We start from the raw sequence: 20653 nt of genomic DNA on the forward strand, positions 1-20653 counted from the left end.
TGCTCATTTCCAGATAACAAGCGTATGCGTGAGACCACTTGACAACAGTGTTGAACGCGGTTTAAGTGCAACCCAAAGAAGTTGTTGCGCATTGTCGGGACTTTGGTCGAAATCGAGACACAACACAAAAAAAAAATCGGAGAAAAAGGTACCTTTCTATCATGACAACGCGACGGCTTACAGTTCCGCTGTCACTACGACCAAATTGGTCGAATTAGACTAATAACTGGTATCTGGCATAGTATTCAATGAAGCACTTTTAGAGAAAAATAGAAAAAAAAATTTCAAAATCTGAAATATAGTATATTATAATTATTCTCTAAAGTTAAGTTTGAATTTGCAATAAAAATTTCATGCAAACTATTTTCATTTTCCTTAGGTCATGGGTCCTGATCAACGCACAATTACAGTCGGCTGTAAGGCAGGCTCGATCGCCGATCGGCTTGCGGCTCTGCAAAAGAGCGGAGAGGATGATTGGAAAAAGAGAATCTCACGACGCGACGAAGTCGATGAAATACGACGAGAGAATCTAGTAAATGTGAGTCGAAGTTTTTCTTACTATTTTTAAACACAGACATATATTTTGATATATAATTACAGTTAGCGATTTTATGGTGCTTGTGATGTAATCGTAAACGAACAACAAAAGCGGTGTAAAAAAAAACTTTGTTGTAATGTGTGATAATGAAAGAAAAGTGCCTGTTTTAATATGTTCATGATTTGCCGCCGTTCGGTGGTCAACTTTATGACAACGATATTGGAGATAGTATTGTTGTTGTAATTTTTTTCAAGTATTTTTGTTATTTTTTTTTGTTGCTTTTTATTTATTAAAAAAATATTTTAATTTTAAATTTTTGTATTTATTTAAAATTTTTTTAATTTTTATATATTTTATAATTTATTATTATTTACATTTTTTTTAAATTTTTTTAAATTTTTTTATTTTTTTTTATTTTTTTTATTTTTATATATTTTTTTTTTTTTTTTTTATTTTTTTTTTATTTTGATATATTTTTAAATTAAAAACAATTTTTATGTTATTTTACTTTTTTCACTCTCTGCATGCCTCGTTAACCCATTGTTGCCAGCATGGCAGCTGGTGTGAATGCGGTAAATGCGGCAGTAAGGCACAACAAAATGCCATAAATAAGCGAAACAGCGAGAAAAAATGCAACCAAAAACAAAACAATAACAAATATGTAACACACAAAAGGCGGCAACGGCAACTACGTAACCGATTCGAATTGTTGTCTGCAATGTTTACACTCTTTCATATGCGGGTGGCAGTGGCAGTGCAGAAGTCGGTTCGCCAGTCTGCTAGTCCCCCGCTCCCACTCCGTCGCGCCGGCAAGTGACGCGTGTCATGTGAAACTCAATCGCGCCCGCTAACGACGCATTGTTGTCGCCCATGAAAAGCTGAATGGCAACAATGGCAGCCAAGCAGCCAACTGCAGCAGTAAAAGTGTTTCCTTGTTGCAAACAACAATAGCAAAAAAGTAAAATAAAAAAATGAGGCACAAAACTACTTTACGGTGGCAAACGACATTTTTGCAGTGTTGCATGGGGGTGGCAATGCGATGGGCGCTTACTCACACGTGCATATGTTGGTATGTGCGTGTGTGCTTGATATGCCGTTGCGCATGCGCAGATTTATGCCGCACAAAGCGCTTCATTGTTCGTTTTGTTGCTATTGTTGTTGATGCTAACTGTTTTTATTGTGTTTTTTCTCGTGCTCCAATTCTTTTGTTGCATAATATTTACTTCATTTTTCCTACTCTGTGACTGTGGCGGAAAGCAAAAGTGTCACAAATTAAAAAATAATGTCTCTCTTGCATTCTTCTCTCGACTGCCACATTGTTTTTGTGTTCTTTTGTCATTCTTATGGCAGAAATGTCTTAATGCAACTATAAAATCAACTTCGCTTTTAATTAAGTATGAACTGCTGTTTCTGTGCGTCAGTCTGTGACTTCAATGCGAACGCAATTTCGTAACAAAGCTGAGCGCTAGAGCCAGACATTTTTGTTGTTGCAATTAAGAGGAAGGGTCGCATTACAAATGGGTTGGTGGTAGCTTGAAAATTATTCATTCAACGCATATTTACTTCTACTTATGAATTTATGTATGTGTGTGTGTGTAGAAGGGCATTTTATGTGAGTTACAGTTATGAAAGAGTATTGATTTCACCAGATCAAGAAAAACTGAGTTACATTTTTTAGAAAACAATAGAAGTTCTGTGAAATTCTGCTATAATATCATCTGTATTATCGCAGCTAGTAAGTCGACCTGGACTTATCTTTATCGCCAATTCTGCTGTTCTTATTTTTCTTGCTAAAACTGTAATAATAGAAAGTCTTAGTATAAAGATAAAAATTAAAGAGTTAGGAGCAAAATAATGCTCACTAAAATTTAAGACGCTCGAAGGACGAACAGCCATTCGACGACTTAATTGGCAGCTTGAAGGGTTATGTTTGTATACAGTAGGCCAAAGAAAGTGAATTTTCCAGATTTTTTCTGAGAAAACTTTAAAATTTATTTATCGTGATTGATAATTTAAATATCGGGCGACATATTTTTGAAAATTACAGTTAATTTGGCTTTCATATAGAGCGAATTTCTAATATTTATTAAAAATAAGAAAAACACACATACAAAAAAGTACCCGAAAATTAAAAAAAAAAACCCTAAATATTTAATTATTCATCAATATTTTTTTTGTCGCCTTCAAAGTAAACCGTACAAGGTGTAAAAGCCTTTATATCCTTCAGCTGTTTTATCTTTAATTTACAATAATTATAATAATTTAATTACAGCAATAACTAGCTCGAGCGCTTCCCATTACATACACCTTAGCTCAACATTCACCACACAGTGGTGGCTAATTTTAAAGTATGCTTTTGTAGCACCACAAACAGCACTCAGCGCAATGTTGACAGCATACTTTCAGGCGCACCTGCATAGAGTGTTGCGTATATCAAGCATTTTCTTTAAGTAAACGACGCAAAGATAACTGCAGCTGAATATTTTAAACTTTTAATATAATAATATTATTAATATTATTATTATTATTATTATTATAAATGGTGGAAATATTAAATTTCTATAGAATTTCAATAAATAGCCGATAAAAGTCTTAATATCTTATACAAAATGACTGACAAAATTTATTTTTACTTTAAGCCTGTGTATTTTTGTAGTTTTGTAAATAAAAAAAGAATAATTTGTATAAAAATAACTTCAATTTTCAAACAATTTTTATACAATTTATTATCTATAAACGATGTAATTTGTTCTAATTTTTAACCAACTGCAAAGCTGCTTTTCGATTGCACACTACTTACGAAAGTGCGTTTTTGATAACAAAAGCCCTCTTGCTATTCAATTTCTATGTATTTCTAACACTCTTGATTGTCGGATTCCCCGTAAACTCGCTTTCATTTGCCACTTTGCCGAATTTAGTTATCTTCAGTCTCCATTCACTGCTATCCGTCAAATGCTTTCATTTTCATGTGCCATAAGGAAATGACCAGCAAATGACAGTTAGTTAGCTGGACTCAACAAATACTCGTCAATAAAGCAATCACAACAGTGCCACATTTGGTAGCAACAACTATGCGCAACGACCCGACCGGCTATCGTGTTAAGCGCGTGAGTGAAATAATAATGAGCGCTTGAGTTGTCTATGTTGTGAACGGCACATGTTCATATGCAGCTAGGAAAATCATAATAAATTTAATAAATAGACGGGAAAGAAAAAATATTCGAGTCGTCAAATTATAAATAGTTTAATAACGAAGTTTTCGTATTTAAATGGTGTAATACGAGTGGTTACATGCATGTATTGTAGTAGGTGTTTTTGACTTTATGAGAGCGAATTAGTCGGGAAAATTTTATTGTTCTCTATTTTGTTTGTTATTTTGATATCAACTGACATTATTTCTATGTAAAACAGGGTTTATTGACATTTTAAGAAAATATTTTAAAAAATTCCTAATATTCTGGTATCGCTTTATGTAAATATTACAGAGTAAAAAGAACCGAAAATTCTGGAATTTTCGAAAAGCTTAACGAAGCAATTAAGAGATCTCAAAGAAGCATTATTTACTTAAAAGTCATCATCATCTTCCCATGCGGTGTTTTTCTGGTTTTGAAATAATAATAGAAGTATTTATCAACTCAGTGATTTTCAGATAATTTTTAATTTTATTTATTTTTAATTTTTTAATTTTATTTATTTTTTTTAATTTTTAAATTTAATATTTAATTTAAAATTTTTTAGAATTTAATTTCTTTTTTAATTTGTTTTTATATATTTTTTAACTTGTTTTTTTTATTTTTTAATTTTTTAAATTTTTTTTTTTTAATTTTCATGTTGCATGTTGAAAAACATCGACGAACCGAATATATGAATATTCTCAAATCTGGCTGGTTCTCTCATTTATTCCGTATTTGCTTAATATACTCGGTACTCAGTTAAGACAAAGAGCCACTTGTTTGCAATATTGCTGACGAAATCATGCACTTTTCAGGTCTTAACATATGAAAACTCAAATAATGAAAATCGTTTAGAATCAGAAGAATAACAACAAAAAGTACGGAACTCTTTCTTCAAAAAAATCTGTTTATTTTGCCAAATGATTTGTTTGCTTATTTTATCATTTGTTAAATTACTGACATAACCTTACAATTCTCAGTCGGAAGTACCCTGAACTATATACGCGAACTAGTCCCTCAGTTTTTCTCGATCTGAAATTTTATACAGGCCATTTTCTGTCCAAAAAGCTGCTCATTTGTAGGAACTACCGATATCGGACCTCTAAAACATAGAGTTGTCATACAAACTGTCTGATAAAAATCAAGTTCATATAGAAAACATTTTTATTTGACGAGCTATCTTTATGAAATTTAGCATGGGTCACTGTCCAAGGCAACAGTACAATCTCCAAACAAATTATGCGAATCAGACCTCTAAAGCATATGGCTGTCATACAAACTGACCAACCAAAATCCAGTTCTTGTATGGAAAACTTTTTTGTTTTATTAGACATCTTCAAAATTTGGCATGCATTGTTATTCAAGGCATCGCTACAATCACCGAACATATTACTCAGTGTGAACCACTGTAGTATTTAGCTGCCATTCAAACTGGTCGATCACAATCAAATTATTTTCATTTATAAAAATTTCGGTGTAACTAAAGTTATTGTTTTCATTGTTTTTAATTAAATTTATTTATATTTTTTATTTTAATTTATTTGAATTTTTAAATTATGTTATTTTTTTTTTAACTAATTTTAATTTTTTAATTAAGCAATTTTTTTAAATTAATTTTAATTTGTTTTTTATTTTAATTTTTATATTAATTAATAATTTTTAAATAATTTTTAAAAGTTTTAATTAATTTATTATTTTAATTAATTACTTTAAATTTTTAATTTTTAATACACTTGTTTTTAATTATAATTTTTATATTAATTATTATTTTTTTATTAATTTTTATTTTTTTATTATCGCGTATTTCACTTCTATTAATTTTCATATTTTATTATTATTTTTTTTTCTTAATCTTTCTACCATTATTCAATGTAATAATTAGTTTACTGAATCCAATATTGTTCAGATCGGACCACTATAGCTTTTAGCTGCCGTTTGAACTTTCCTTGTTTTTAATTAAATTTATTTGCATATTCAGTTCAATGAATTTTAATTTTAATTTTTTTATTAACTTTAAATTATTTTTAATTTTCTTTTTATATTATATTTCTAAGTTTTTAAATTAATTTTAACATATTTTTTTGTATAGTGTTTTTTTGAAATTAATTTTAAATTACTTTTAACTTTTTGAATTAATTATTTTTTTTTAAATTAATTATATTAATAATTAATTAATTTTGTTTAAATTATAAATTTTATATTAATTATTATTTTTTTATTAATTTTTATTTTTTTATTATCGCGTATTTCACTTCTATTAATTTTCATATTTTATTATTATTTGTTTTCTTTAACCTTTCTACCATTATTCAATGTAATAATTAGTTTACTGAATCCAAGTCATCGCTACAATATTGTTCAGATCAGACTACCATAGCTTTTGGCTGACATTCGAACTTTCCTTGTTTTTAATTAAATTTATTTACTTATTCAGTTCAATTAATTTTAATTTTTTTTATTAATTTTAAATTAATTTTATTTTTGTATTATATTTCTAAGTTTTTATTTTAATTTTAATATTTTTTTAATTTTTTTGTATTTTTTTTAATTAATTTTAATTTTTTAAATTGTTTTAAACTTTTTAATTAATAGATTTTTTAATTTTAATTAATTTTTTTTTAATTTAAATAATTTTCTTTTTTATTAATTTAATTTTTAAATTAATTAATTATTTTGAATTTTAATTAATTAATTTAATTTTTTTTAAATAAATTAAATTAATTATTATTTTTTAATTAATTTTGATTTTTATTGTTTTTATTATTGCGTATATCACTTTTATTTATTTTCATTATTTGTTATTATTTGTTTACTTTAGTTTTGCTACCATCATTCAGTGTAATAATTAGTTTACTGAACTCCAGTAAATACCGTTTTAATATTTTTATTTAATTTTTTTGTTTTGTGCTTTATATTCTTCGTCTACTAAATCTGTATTCATAACGTACCTCTCTTTTGGTTATTGTTTACTTTTGTTAACGCATAACTGTAGCTTTCAGCCTTTTCTTAGAGTTCTTGAAGCGTCTTTAAGCGCCCGTCGCGCGCTACTTATTCGCAAAAAGAAGAGTTAACAAGACAACCAAGAAAACACGCAGAACGAAGCGCGGTTAAAATTAGAGTTTTGTAATAAAAGCGAAGTCTTTACATATACATACATATGTGTGTATATACATACATATGTACATATATCATAGCTATATAAATATGTGCTTGTGTAAATGCGCTTAAAACGAGAATATACTTTGTTTTAATTTAATAAAATGCTAATTTGGCGAATTTCGCAAAGTAAAAGGAAAAATTAATAAAAACTAAAAGACACTATAAGATGCCAGCTAAGAATTCTACGAAAAAATTAATTCTTAAAATTTTTTTTTTCATTTTTTTTCATTTTTTTTTTATTTTTTGTAACATTATAACGGTGTCACTTGTGTCATTACTGTCATTTAAGCCAGTTAAAAAGCTCATTTGACTCTTTTGGCCTCTGAGGAAGGGCTTCGCCGACGTTTAGACAGTTACACAATTACTTAAACTAATCTCAAATGCCGTTATATGTGCACATGTATGTATGTATGTATGTATAGTTTCATTTTTGGTGTACTTTTCGCTTTGATTTTCCCGCTCTTTTGTTGGCTCAAACGAAGCTTCAACGCTTCTTCTACTCACCAGCAGACGCTTCAGCAAGGCAACAAAGCCAATTCAAAGTCATAGACAAAAAAAGCAACAAATCTTTACTGTTCGCCGCAAGTCACTATGACAACATACCATTTAACGCCGCTATAATGGCTGGACCTCGTAATTAAAGTGGCGCGACAGGGCGCTTAGGTTCGGGCAATTTGTTTGTCATTATGCTCTGAAGGCAATAGGCGTATGCCGGGGGAAAATGGGTTAAGAAAAATGGTAACATAAAGGAAAGCAAAACAACATGAAACACAAACATACATACAAACATGCTTTTTCTGTCTGAGTATAATAGAAATATTTTTACTTAATTTCGAAAATCATAAAAATGCTGCGCTGGTGTTACTTAAGTTACACACACATACATGCATATAAACATAAAATGTTAGCAATTATTCTTGCCACACTTTGCGGTCTTCATGCATTTGTCGTGGCGGCGACGGCAATTTATTTCACTTTAGTTCGCATTTGCTAAGCTTCAAGTGCCGCTGCATACGGTTAATTGAATCACAGCAAGCGTTTGAGAGGCGATCTCGTGGGTTGCGCACAAATATACATACAAACACAACACATACGTACATATGTATATTCGTACATTTGTATGTCCTGCTTTAAATTTATATGCCGTGCAAACGATTGCTGCGTTCTTTTGTGCTTAAATTGCTCAACAGCTTCTGAATTATGATCTTCTTCTTCTTCTCCTTCGGTTTTCTATAATTTACTTTTAATTTCTCTATAATAAATACTTTGTATACACTTTGTATCATATGCATATACACATGCACATACACTGTATATGAGCATTTGCACTTTATCTCTCTTCGGTTGCCTTTGCAGGCGTCGCCAATCACTTTTTGACACACATTTCAATTTTCGACACAATTTCGACTTATTTTTTGCTAATTCATGATTGCCCATTTGAGTACTTCATTTTGGCACCCGTTTTATTCAATTGCTTGCTTTCGCACACATTTCGCTTTATGGTCAGCGTTATTTGCATTCAATTGCGCTTTTACAAATTAATTAAATACGCGGGGGTGTTTACATAACCTTTGCGGACTAGCAAATTTTGGACGAAAAAATATATAAATTTGAGCAAAAAATAAATAACAATGATAAAATACAATTGCAATGAAAATAAAAATAAAACCTGTACCAGCTTTCTGGATATTTGTGGACTACTTGCCAAAAGAACTCGGCGGCCAAGAAAAAATCAAGACAATTTCTTGATGTCCTGTTCTCATGTCAACCGTATACCGATGTGGGTGTTCTGCATCGAGGGAAACAAATAGTATTCAGAAGGGTTAATGCCTAGGTTATGAGGCGGATGAGGCTAAACTTCTCAACTGTTGTTTTCCAAATAGTTTTTAGTCGATCTTGCAACATGTGTCTAAGCGTGGTCATGATCGAAAATCATTGTCTCGTGTCTATCCGCACATTTCGTGCATCGCTCGTTACAATTTGATGAGTTGTTGCCGGTAATGTTCCACTTAAGGGTTTCATCAGGTTTTGGAAGCTTATAATACAGCACGCCCTTCTGATCCCACGAAGAACTAACCCTGGCTTCATAGATATTCGGCATTGCCGCTGATTTGGGTAGTTGGCCAGATTTCACATCTAATTTTTTGCGTTTACTATTGTAGTGATTTCATCAACAGACACGATCCGATGTAAGACGTACTTATTTTTGTAGCTTTCAAGCAGTGCAATTTTTCAGTTTCAAAATAGCCTACCTACGTCTCGAATTCACTGCTTATACGGAATGCTTTTAATCATTTTGCGATGATTAGTTAGTTAATCACAAGAAATCAACGGAGCTCGTACCAGTTCCCATTCCGCAGTTATTGAGACCTATCTTAGCAACCTCATCCGTCTTACTTACAGTTTCCTGAAATACCGCTGTGGCTTGAGTGCCTGGCACCGCGACCTAAGGTCTTTTGTATCCTCTCTTAAGTGAAAACGACCCACTTAGCCCCAATATATTGACAAGTTCCCATACAACTAGGTGCTAATGAGGCGATGTGATCGCTATTTGGAAACATAAACCTACTGAATTGTAGACCATTCAGGTATTCTGTTTGGCCTCCCCTTCGTATGGCCTTGGAGTTATATACCAAAACCTCTTGGTCAGCAAGTGTTATGGAGTTCCAATCTTCATGCCGCAGAACCGGCATTTTGCACAATAAGCTTGACCTATGTATGTTATACACGTACTTCTTGGAGCAGCTCCTTTATGCTATGAGAACCCACCGCGTTGAAGATTGTTCATTCTCGGTTATACCTTTGTAGGTTGCTTTAAGTGCCACTTTACGGTCGCTAAATATAGTTTTACGTTCGTTGCGTTGTAGGTTTATCTCCCCGCACCGACTTATGCAAAGTCCATTGTTTAAAATATGCTCAGAAAACTTCTCATAAGTATGAGGAGTTTGGTGCGTGTTCCTGCGAATCCTGCACCAATTCCTTTCGACGTTTTTGAGCCACTTGATTGCACTATACCTAAGCAGTAGCTCGAGAGTTGAATCATTCCATTCAGCCTTATCACAGGCGCTGATTTCATCTACCAAAAGTCTTGGATTATATTTATCAACTGATGTCTTCAAGATTTTATTGTCACATACTTCCTGAATTACTTTCTTCAGCTTTATTTTTTGAGGTTATACCATTTCGGTTATTTTTTGTTGGCTTATATTTAAGGCTTTGGTACATATTTAAGATTATATTGTGCTCTCGAAACAATGTGCAATAAAATCGACAACTGCTGTTATCAAAATGTTTATATTGGCTCTAATGCCATAAGCAATTATTTTCAAGCATAAAACGAGGATGCCAAAATTTTCGATCAAAAATGTCCTTATATCTAGAAGACCGAAAAAGTAAGATATGGTTCAATGTGTGTGGAAAAGGTTTGAAATATCCATAGTAATTGGAATAAACGTGATAAAAAACGATATCCTTGCTAGTTTATGAATCATTTTACTCTCCAGCTTGTCGAAATTGCCTGGAATATTGAAGCAACTTTTGGCACTGTTGCCAGGTACTTTGTGGCGCTGTTGCGATAAACTAAAAATGATCGTAAAATATACAAAAAGAAAACATCAGAATACTTTTACGACACCCATAAATTATCGGTGAGAAATAGGTAAACTGAGCGCTACTTGAAAAAAAAAACCGATAAATACTCGTATATACTATATAAGTATTTAATATGCAAAGTAGGTTTCGTTGATGAAGAGGGTGTGGTGTGGAGTCATGAAAATTGACAAAAGTGTTTTTATTATTGTATTATTTTTTTTTTTGTGCTGTTATCATTATTTGTTTTAGGCACAACAACAAGAATATATATTGAAAAGGTGACCCTTTTTATTTGATAAAATGTACTTAATGCGCTAGTGAGTAGACTGGACTTCGACAGATCGCTTAGTTGGAGTGGAGTGTATGCGAGTGTATTTTTATTCTTTGGGCGTATATTATAATGGGTTTTTCAATAGTGACCCTACAAAAGTGGACCGATAGGGACAGCAAACGACGCCATATTTTTTGGCGCTCTTTTGACATTTCTCTTCAGTAAGGTTTACCATTTCATCATGGAAAAATGTACGAACCAACAACGAGTCAAAATTATTAAAATTTATTACCGAAATTCAGAGTCAGTGGCCTCAACTTTAAGAGCTATATTCAGAAGAACTGAGCCCGAAGTAGAACTGCTCAGAAGAAGTTGTAAATTCCATATCCATTAAGTGAAAGGTTGAGGTTCCACTCACATTTTTAAAATTTTTCTTTTATTCCTTTATCTTAATCATACAATTTTCAATCTGTATACTTTCCAAAGAAACTTTACAATATATCGGCGATGAAAACCACAAAACAAATAATAACAAAGCAACAAAAGATTAAAGAATGAAATAATCATAAAAAATGTAATTAAAGAAATACTCGCAAAACATGCAGCTTATCAGCACAAACAAAAACAACACAAACACAACAAGATATGACGGAACAAAATACAAAGGCAGCTAAATCACGATTTCAACCAACGAAACACGGAGAAACAGACCGCAAGCATGAACTCCGGCGGAAGAAAACAGATCGCCAGAACATTAATGCCAGAGTTGGAATTCAATAAATTAAATTACGAATCAGAAAAAACTGCAAAAGCAACAAAAACACAATCTCATAATAATAAAGCACACACAATCCGAGCAAATAAAAGAATGCGGGAACTCAAACCAAAGGTATTCCTGATGATTCAGTGCTGAAAGCAGAATAAAACAAGAAAAAGACGTTATAATCGCGGTGCCGAAGTCTTAATACCCTACACAGTGCCGTGCTTTGTGCATAAAAGGGTATACAAATATATCCTTAAATTGTACCCTCCAGATGGTGTAGAGAGCTTTACTGCATTCGAGGTCAAAAATGAATGATGGAAATAAAATCGGATGAAAACTAGACCTAGACCCTATATAAATAACAAGCCTTATGTGCCTAAAGATGAAAATGCTCGGTTGCACCCGAACTTAGCTCTTCCTTATTAGTCTTTATCTTGATTTTGATCGGTCAGTTTGTATGGCAGCTATATGCTATAGTGGTCCGATATCGATGATACCGACAAATGAGCAGCTTCTTGAGGAAAAAATTACGTGTGCAAAATTGCAGGTCGATCTCTCAAATTATAAGGGACTATATCGAGTATACACAGACTGCCTATTTAATACGTCATGTGCAGGGTATAAAAATTAAATGTAAAGCCAGCAAACAACAAATTTTAATAGCAAAAGCGACTGTTTGTTGAACGCATAAATCTGTATTGTACACGCTAGTGATTTGCTCGCAGCGGCCAACAACAAGCAGTGATCAATGATGATGGCGCTCGCACAATAGCCATTGGCATTTGCTACCGCGCATGCGCACCCAACTGATCAGGTACGCGCTGCCACTCACCCAGCAGCCGCTGTAAAGCAATAAAATTGCGACTATTCAATAAATAGAAAGAAATCGACTGTGCCAACATAATAATCAGCGATGCGGTGGCTGTCAATTCAAGTAATGGCTCAAACGAAACCTAAACAACAAACGCACACACAAAAATGGCAACAACAAATATGCTGTAGAAGCAAAAAGGTAAAGAGAAGAAAACCTCCAAAGCGCAGTAGCACAGCCTGAGGCTAAGGTTGTAAAAACAATTCTTCAACTTCCAACTTCAACTGTCCATTTATCACATTGAACAAAAGAACCAATTACAAAGTTATGTTGTGGCGCACATACCTATAAACACATACATACATAACTACAGACTTAAGTACATATTCATGCAATGTGGTAAGCGCACTCCTCGCTTATGCATAAGCGTTGAACAATGTAAGTGACTTCAAGATCATCTGTCGTCTGGCACAATGTCTAACAGAACATTCTACCAAAGCAGCAGCAAGCGAGCGAGCGAGCTAACCTAGCCAGTGAGGTGCCTCGGCATGGTCAGCATGACCGGTTGGCTGTCATTCAGCCGGTCAGTCAGTCAAGTTAAATTGATATCGAAGTCGTGGTAGTCAGTTGGCGGCGCTTTTTTTCATTTTGTGCTTTAGTGTTAGTACGGCAGTAAAAAGACTATGGCGCTATTGAAGTCGTGATTAAAAAGAATACATATTTACACTTGTATGTATGTATAAGAATGCTTTGTAGTTGTAGTTATGCATTATGCTGTTGTAAGGTCCGTTTTGTAAGCTCGTAAATGATGCTCTAGCATCCCAGCAGAGATAATACTTGATGGAGTAAAGACTCAAAGATCTGAAACTTGCCGATCCAAACAGGACCAAAGTACAGCCGTTGGCGGGATAAAATCTGGGTCGATTCCGGAAACGTAGAACCGGTTGTTGTGAGAACAAATCTTTAGTAGCGCTTGGATTGGATGACTTTGGAGCATTCTAAAAAATTCTTAAGTTTAGTCGAAGCAACAGTCTTATAGAGTGTTTTTTGGAAAGAGAGTAACATATACATATACGCTATCAGTAAAAGGGTTTCAGCTCGATTTTGCGCTCTATTTCTCTTAATCCATATTATATGGCTGTCATACTTCCTTTGATTCCATACTAGAACCTGAAACATTGCAACCTTCCCCAAATAAGTATGTTTCGGTTGCCGAAGTGTCACAGAAGAGCCATCAAAACCGCAAGTTTCGGAAAGCAAGAAACTATCGGCAGAAAATCTTCCCCATACATGTTTCCAAGTCTACACATTGGTTGATAAAATCTTCTCTCCTATTTATAATCTACTTTATTTCATTTATTTTGGAAATCCATATTTTAATATACTTGACCAGTCCGGGACAAATTTGATCTTGAAATCCATACTTTAATATACTCGATCCGATGGTAGGTCCGATTGATAGTTGGTTGACTAGTACGAGTCAAAATTGATCTTGAAATCCATATTTTGATATACTCAATCCGATTGATAGTTGGTTGGTTGGACCAGTCCGGGACAAATTTGATCTTGAAATCCATACTTTAATATACTCGATCCGACGATAGGTTCGATTGATAGTTGGTTACACCAATCCGAGTCAAATTTGATCTTGAAATCCATATTTTGATATACTCGATCCAATTGATAGTTGGTTGGTTGGACCAGTCCGGGACAAATTTGATCCTGAAAGTAGTCTTATATTCTAATATAGATTTTTTCGATTATTCATTATATATTTGTGAACCAAACTTCTTCCTTTCTACTGGTTTCTTTTATATCCGCTGCTGCCGTCTGACTACCGTAACCCTCTCGGCTCTTAGGAAATATATGTTGGAAATCTATTTTATCCGCACATGCCTTTTTATTTCTTTTTCAAAAGTCTTTCTCCTCCTCTCTGTCAACTCCTTTTGCTTTAACTTAATTTAACCGTGTCCTTTTGTGGTTCTTCTAAGCGCTGACTTCACTGCAAGTTGGCTTAAAAAGTTGCACTCTACGTGGTTTCATTTAAGCTGCATTCTTTGTGACATAAATTATTACCAAGTTGGCTTGTAAGAGCACTCAAGAACAAGGCTCACGAGTATGGCTATATATCACAAAAACTTATCTACTTATGCTCATAAATATATATTTATCTTTGAGTTTGTTAATGGAGTTAAAAGTGGCAATCGCGTACCACTTACACATGGAAGAAAAGCCTGAAAGATGGCTTATAGCATAGCAATAAGTTTTGGAAACCATTAAGAAAAGATTGGTCGAAATTCTTCCATTTTATGAGAACATTTTTAGAGATAGCAAGAACATCGATGACACTCAGAACTGCGGTCGAGTATACGAGTCTACTTTATGGATTGTTTCTCTTCAACGAATTTTGGTTCATGCTGTTTCCGGCTAATTTTAAAAGCGCTATTTCCTAGATTGTTGGGCAGTCTCGACGTTATATGTATTCATAAATCCACGTCTCAGTACCAGTGATAATGCCGTTGATGAATTAAGGGTCTTCAGCAATATTAATAAATATCTTTCTTGTGAACTCTACTTGACGTCGTTTCTTGATACAAGTCTAGCATTAACCGCTTTATACCCAAAATATTAACGAAAATGCGTTGAGTTGATCCCTAAGAGATGTTTAGATCCTCTGATATCTTCCTATTACCAACATTACGATTTTCAAGCACTGCTTCTTTAATCTTTTCGAGGTTACTGTCATCAACAGAGGTTTTTTTAGTGTTTAGATGACTCGCATGAGGAAAGTTAAGTTTACGATGACTTCTTGAACTTCACTAAATTATTTGTGCCACTCAAATAAAGAAGACTTTCCGAAACACTTCGGCAACATTTCGTGATAAAGAAGACTTTCCGAAACACTTCGGCAACATTTTCAACAATTCCGTAACCGCGATTCCTTCCGTGTCGTAAACAAGCCCACGCTGCTTGAAATATGGATGTACCAATCTATGTTGTCCGGGCCAAATTCGATCAGATGGTATTTAAGATCGAAACTGACAAACTACAAAAACGATTTACGAACTTCTGTAGTTCGAATTTAATCAGCTAGTATTTAAAATCGAAACTGACTGACATATGGAGATCAAACTTCAAAAAGGATTTACGAACCTCTATAGTCCGGGTCAAATTTGATCAGTTGGTATTTAAGATAGAAACTGACTGACGTATGAAAATCAAACTTCGAAAAGAGTTTACGGACCTCTGTAGTCCGGTTCAAATTTGATCAGCTATTTAAGATCGAAACTGACTGACATATGGAGATCAAGCTTGTGAATTGTTGTACCAATTTATGTTGTCCGGGTCAAATTTGCTCAGATGGTATTTAAAATCGAAAATATTTGAAATAACCATGGTTTATGAAAATAGCGAATATCAAGCTTTTGTATCCGAAATGCTTCTTAAAATATGTGATTATATAAATTTACATATATCTTTCGAAGTAATTTTGTACCAACCCAGACATAAAAACTATGTAATTTCAACTCGCAGCACTCACTTTTCACTTCTGACATTTTTTCCAAAAAAAAATAAACAAAATTGCTTGGAAACTGTTCAACCTAAAGAAGGAGCCATACAATTTTATTTATGTTTGAAATCAACACACAGAAATACCAAAATGTAAAAGAAAATACAAAAAAGGCTCAGCATTCCCATATGAGTAACAGATGATGAATCATTCTTGCGTGGCCTGCTTGGCGAGATCGTGCCGCATGCACAGTTAATGCCACAGCATCCAAAAGAAGGGAAGCGAGATCACAGCCCATGCGATAGCATTCATTTGCATACACGCACACACACACACACACACACACACACGTACACACCAGCCACGGCACGGAGCGCTAATCCTGTCCCGTGTTCCGTGCGCTCGCCTTTTATTTTTACAAATTGCGCTCGCCTTCCTCGAGAACTGGCTTGGGTTTTTTCTTTTTCTTTGCTTGCGTTGCGCATGCGTTTCTGTTCCATTGCGTCAATCGCATGCATCACACTTTTTTATTCCAATTTTTTTTATTAATATCTTTCCATGTATGTGTGTGTGTGTGTGGGGGCAAGTGATCCTCAGCCAGGGCTCTCGCTTGATTCGTGAGTGCAAGCTTGAGTGCAAGTCCGCCGAACTTTCATCTTTCTCCCCTTTTTTGTGTGTCGTGTGTGTGTGTGTGCTGTTGTTGTTGTTGCAGTGTGTGCTCCTTAATATATTTATGTTTGATTTGCTTGCTTGGCGCTGGTTGGCGCGTTTTGCGTTTTCTTGCGTTCAGTTGAGCACGATCGCTCAAAGTGTTTGCTAGCAGCGCGCCGGTAACGAAGCACGTAGAGCGCGCTTGGACTCTGGTCTGGTCGTTTCCTTTTCGATTCAATTTGGCTTGCCCAGCGCAGTTCGCATTTTGCATTGTTTGAGTTCTTCTTATCGCAGCGAGTACAACGTGCAGGCATGCGACGAGGTGTCTTGTTGCCGCGATAAGTGCAAGAAATCGAACGCCAATTCGTCGGAGTAAAAGTGGCAAGTGACTAAGTGGCGGCAGTAGCCTTGAAATAAAAATACGCAAAGCAAATTAATCGAGTGAATTGCACTGAAAAGTTGTGATTGTGAAAACGTTTAAGAAAAAGAGGCATGTTGTTGCTGTTGTTATACTTTTTTTTTCTAGTATAAGAACTACTTTTCAAGAGACTGCTGATAATGCGTGATTGCTAATTAAATGGATGATTAATTGTTATTTATATACATACATACGTCTGCGTATGAAAACATTGGCGTGAAATTGGAAGACAATAAAAATAAAAAAATAAAAAATAATTTGGAGATGAAATAATGAGACGCGTTCAAGTATTAATGAAATGAATACTAGTAATGAATTAATTAATAAAAATTGCGTGAGTGCAGAAAATAATATGAACAAGAGTTTTTAAAAAATTGGAATAAAAATAAATAAATTAAACTATAATTAATTAAGATAAAAACAAAAACAAAAATATAAAATTATGAAAGTACAATTTCATAAAAAATGGCAGAAAATTAAAAAAAAATTAAATATAATAATGTGAAATTGTAATACAAAAATTAAACAAATGCGAAAAAAATGTATAAATTCCATTAAAATTAAATGAGATAAAAATACAAAAATATAAAATCAAAAGTAAAATTTCATAAAAAATGACAGAAAAACATACAATTATGTGAAATTGAATACAAAAACATTAACAAATGAAAATTAAAAAATACTAATTAAAATTAATTAAGATTAAAATAAAACAAGAAAAAACGTTAACTTCGGTTGCACCGAAGCTAAATACCCTTCACAGGTGAATTTCTGTTAGTAAATATGTGTTCAGTTTGTATGGAAGCTATATGCTATAGTTAACCGATCTGAACAATTTCTTCGGAGAACATTGTTGCCTTAGAAAATAACTAAAATTTTAATATCTTGTCAAATGTGAAAGTTGATACAAGAACTTGAATCAGTTTGTATTCTAAAACAACTTCTTCGGAGATTACATTGTTGCCTTAGAAAATAACATGTACCAAATTTCGTGAATATATCTTGTCAAATGTGAAAGTTGTCCATACAAGAACTTGATACCGATCGTTCAGTTTGTATGGCAGCTATGTGCTATAGTTAACCGATCTGAACAATTTCTTCGGAGATTACATTGTTGCTTTAGAAAATAACATATACCAAATTTCGTGAATATATCTTGTCAAATGTGAAAGTTTTTCATACAAGAACTTGATTCCGATCGTTCAGATTGTATGGCAGCTATATGTTATAGTGGTCTGATATCGGCCGTTCCGACAAATGAGCAGCTTCTTGAAGAGAAAATGACGTTTGCAAAATATCAAAAAGATATCTTAAAAACTGAGAGACTAGTTCGTATATATACAGACAGACGGACAGACGGACATGGCTAAATCGAAATGATCGACATACTGATCATTTATATATATACTTTATTGGGTCTCCGACGATTCCTTCTGGGTGTTACAAACTTCGTGACAAACTTAATATACCTTGTTCAGGGTATAAAAATATAATAAAAATATATAAAATCAAAAGTAAAATTTCATAAAAAAGGACAGAAATTTAAACATAAAACATATGCAACAATTTATTGTAAACTTAAATCAGATAAGACATAAAAATTATTCATTTATGGCTATAAATTAAATACTAACAATAAAACAAGTAAATTAAAATATTTATAAAAAAATTTGGATAACTTATATAACTTAAATTTAAAAAAATGAAAGAGAATATTAAAAAAAAATTAATAAATTATAATAATAAAAAATAAAATATTTGTGGACCAGTGCCGAAGCCTTCGAAAATTGTAAAAAATAAAGATATTCGTGTTAGATTGAAACCCATCGGAAACAAAATTAAAAAAAAAAAAACATTAAGAGAAAATAATTTAGGGGCGATATGTGGTCGGAAAAAGTAAGGGGAGGTGGGTGTGCTTGAATTTTTAGCCTTGAAAGCGTTTTATCCCGGTTTCCGACAAAACTACTAGTTGTATAGAAAAAGTTATCTGACAATGTTGTTGGTTATGAGAAAATCTATAACTTTCGTTACTGACTTTGCACATAACCTCAAAATTAATATGAAAAAATCACATAAGCCAGCTTTTGAGGTTTAATACAAAAAATGTTTGTCTTTCACGAAGTCTGGTATAAACTTACCTTCTTATGTCTAAAGCACAGTGTTTTTGTTTTTTTTTTTCAAATTTAAAATAATTATTTTTCATACTTATATTGACATAATGTCGGAAAACACCCTAATTTTAAATAAAAAAATTACAACTTAATTTTTTTTTATTTAAAATATTTATTTTTCTACTTATATTGCCTTAAAATCGAAAAAGACCTTAATTTTTAATCAACAAATCTCAAGTCAAAATATCAGATTTTTTTTTTAAATTTGAGTAGGCCTTATACTTGCTAAAATCTCTTCTTTCTGATGGTACTAAAAATAATTACTATGATTGCTCAGAAAGCTTAAATTATTAGACTAAAAACAACTTTTTCGAAAAGCCGCCATTTCGTCGAAAATCAAACTTTTGACTAGTCCTTCTTCGATCATTATCAGTATTATTCTATATCTATCTGGATTTGAAATAATTTTAGACAGAAAAATCTTGGTCACCGCCAACCACCCTTTTTCGGAGGTTCACTTATAGATCGCGAAATCCAAAATTTTTCAAAATGAATCGCCGTCTATTAAAATACATTAAATTCTATAAATATACATTATTTTTATTTAAATGTATACATATTACAAAAATATTCCTCTTCAAAAAATATCGCAACACACATTTTTTTCCATTTCACAAGAACCAAAAACTCTACGCTATAAGTTTTCTACAAGAAAAATGCTCGCCAACCAAATGGCCAATTTATTTCAACCGCCACTTTTGGAGATCATATTGAGCTCAAAACTTGTGAAATTGTCAATAAAATCAATAGAAAAGATTTTTAGTTATTTTAATAGAAACTCATTTCAAATATTAAAAACCAAAACACTGGTCAACTTCATAAATTAAAGTATAAAAAGAACCTATTGATCCATCCAGGAGCAATAGACATTTTCATGTTTTTGATTGATCCAAACCCAAAGACATCTTGATGTTTTTGTTTCATAAACATACTAAAACTGCTCTACCTCTTTCACTAGAGCGAAGAGTTCATATATGTACTTGTATTCTCCCTTGCGCATCTATATGTGTATAAGGTGGCCAAAATAGACCTTAGATCGCGGTGCAAACCTCAATTAATATCTATATATCAGATTCTAGGAACAAGGTGAGTCGAATAGGCAATTGCGATAAATACCTTACTTAGCATAATCAAAGGCATACAGAAAGCAAGCGCTCATCCCACTTAAATTATCTACGTCTCAAGCTGCTTTGAATTGAGTTCAATTCTATAACTTTGTTCTGACCCTTCAAAGTAAATTTTTGTAAGAAGGAAGCAGGCCTTTAGAAAACGTTACAAACGATTTTATATGAAAAATTCAATTTCCATTTCTATAAAAATATATCTTGAGAATGAAACCAAAAATTTTTGTTGGTAATAAATTTATACCTCACTCAACGGTGCTCAATGCCATAAAGGTATTATGCGTACTAGATATTTATCTGACTAAGTCAACTTACTTAACTTTTGTGCTTAACCTGGCATATAAATAATTATACTTTGCTTATGTACATATATGTATATGTATAGGTATATGTATGTGTAAATATGTGCATATAAATGCGGTCCAAGTCCACAGCGACCCATTTTATATGCCTTAATCTCGAAGCAAATAAA

General features: G+C 32.8%; 1 protein-coding gene across 1 annotated transcript in view; it reads left to right on the top strand.

Moving 5' to 3' along the window:
* The window catches only part of LOC120777510 (supervillin-like), a 199147-nt gene that overhangs the window by 95921 nt on the left and 82573 nt on the right, over window positions 1-20653 (top strand). Inside the window, exon 3 of the mRNA XM_040108874.1 lies at window positions 380-538. Coding sequence (XP_039964808.1) covers window positions 383-538 — 156 coding nt within the window. The 5' untranslated portion in view covers window positions 380-382. The remainder of the gene's footprint in view (window positions 1-379; window positions 539-20653) is intronic.

Source organism: Bactrocera tryoni, chromosome 5 (genome assembly GCF_016617805.1).
Source record: "Bactrocera tryoni isolate S06 chromosome 5, CSIRO_BtryS06_freeze2, whole genome shotgun sequence".
In the NCBI taxonomy this organism is placed as follows: Eukaryota; Metazoa; Arthropoda; class Insecta; order Diptera; family Tephritidae; genus Bactrocera; species Bactrocera tryoni.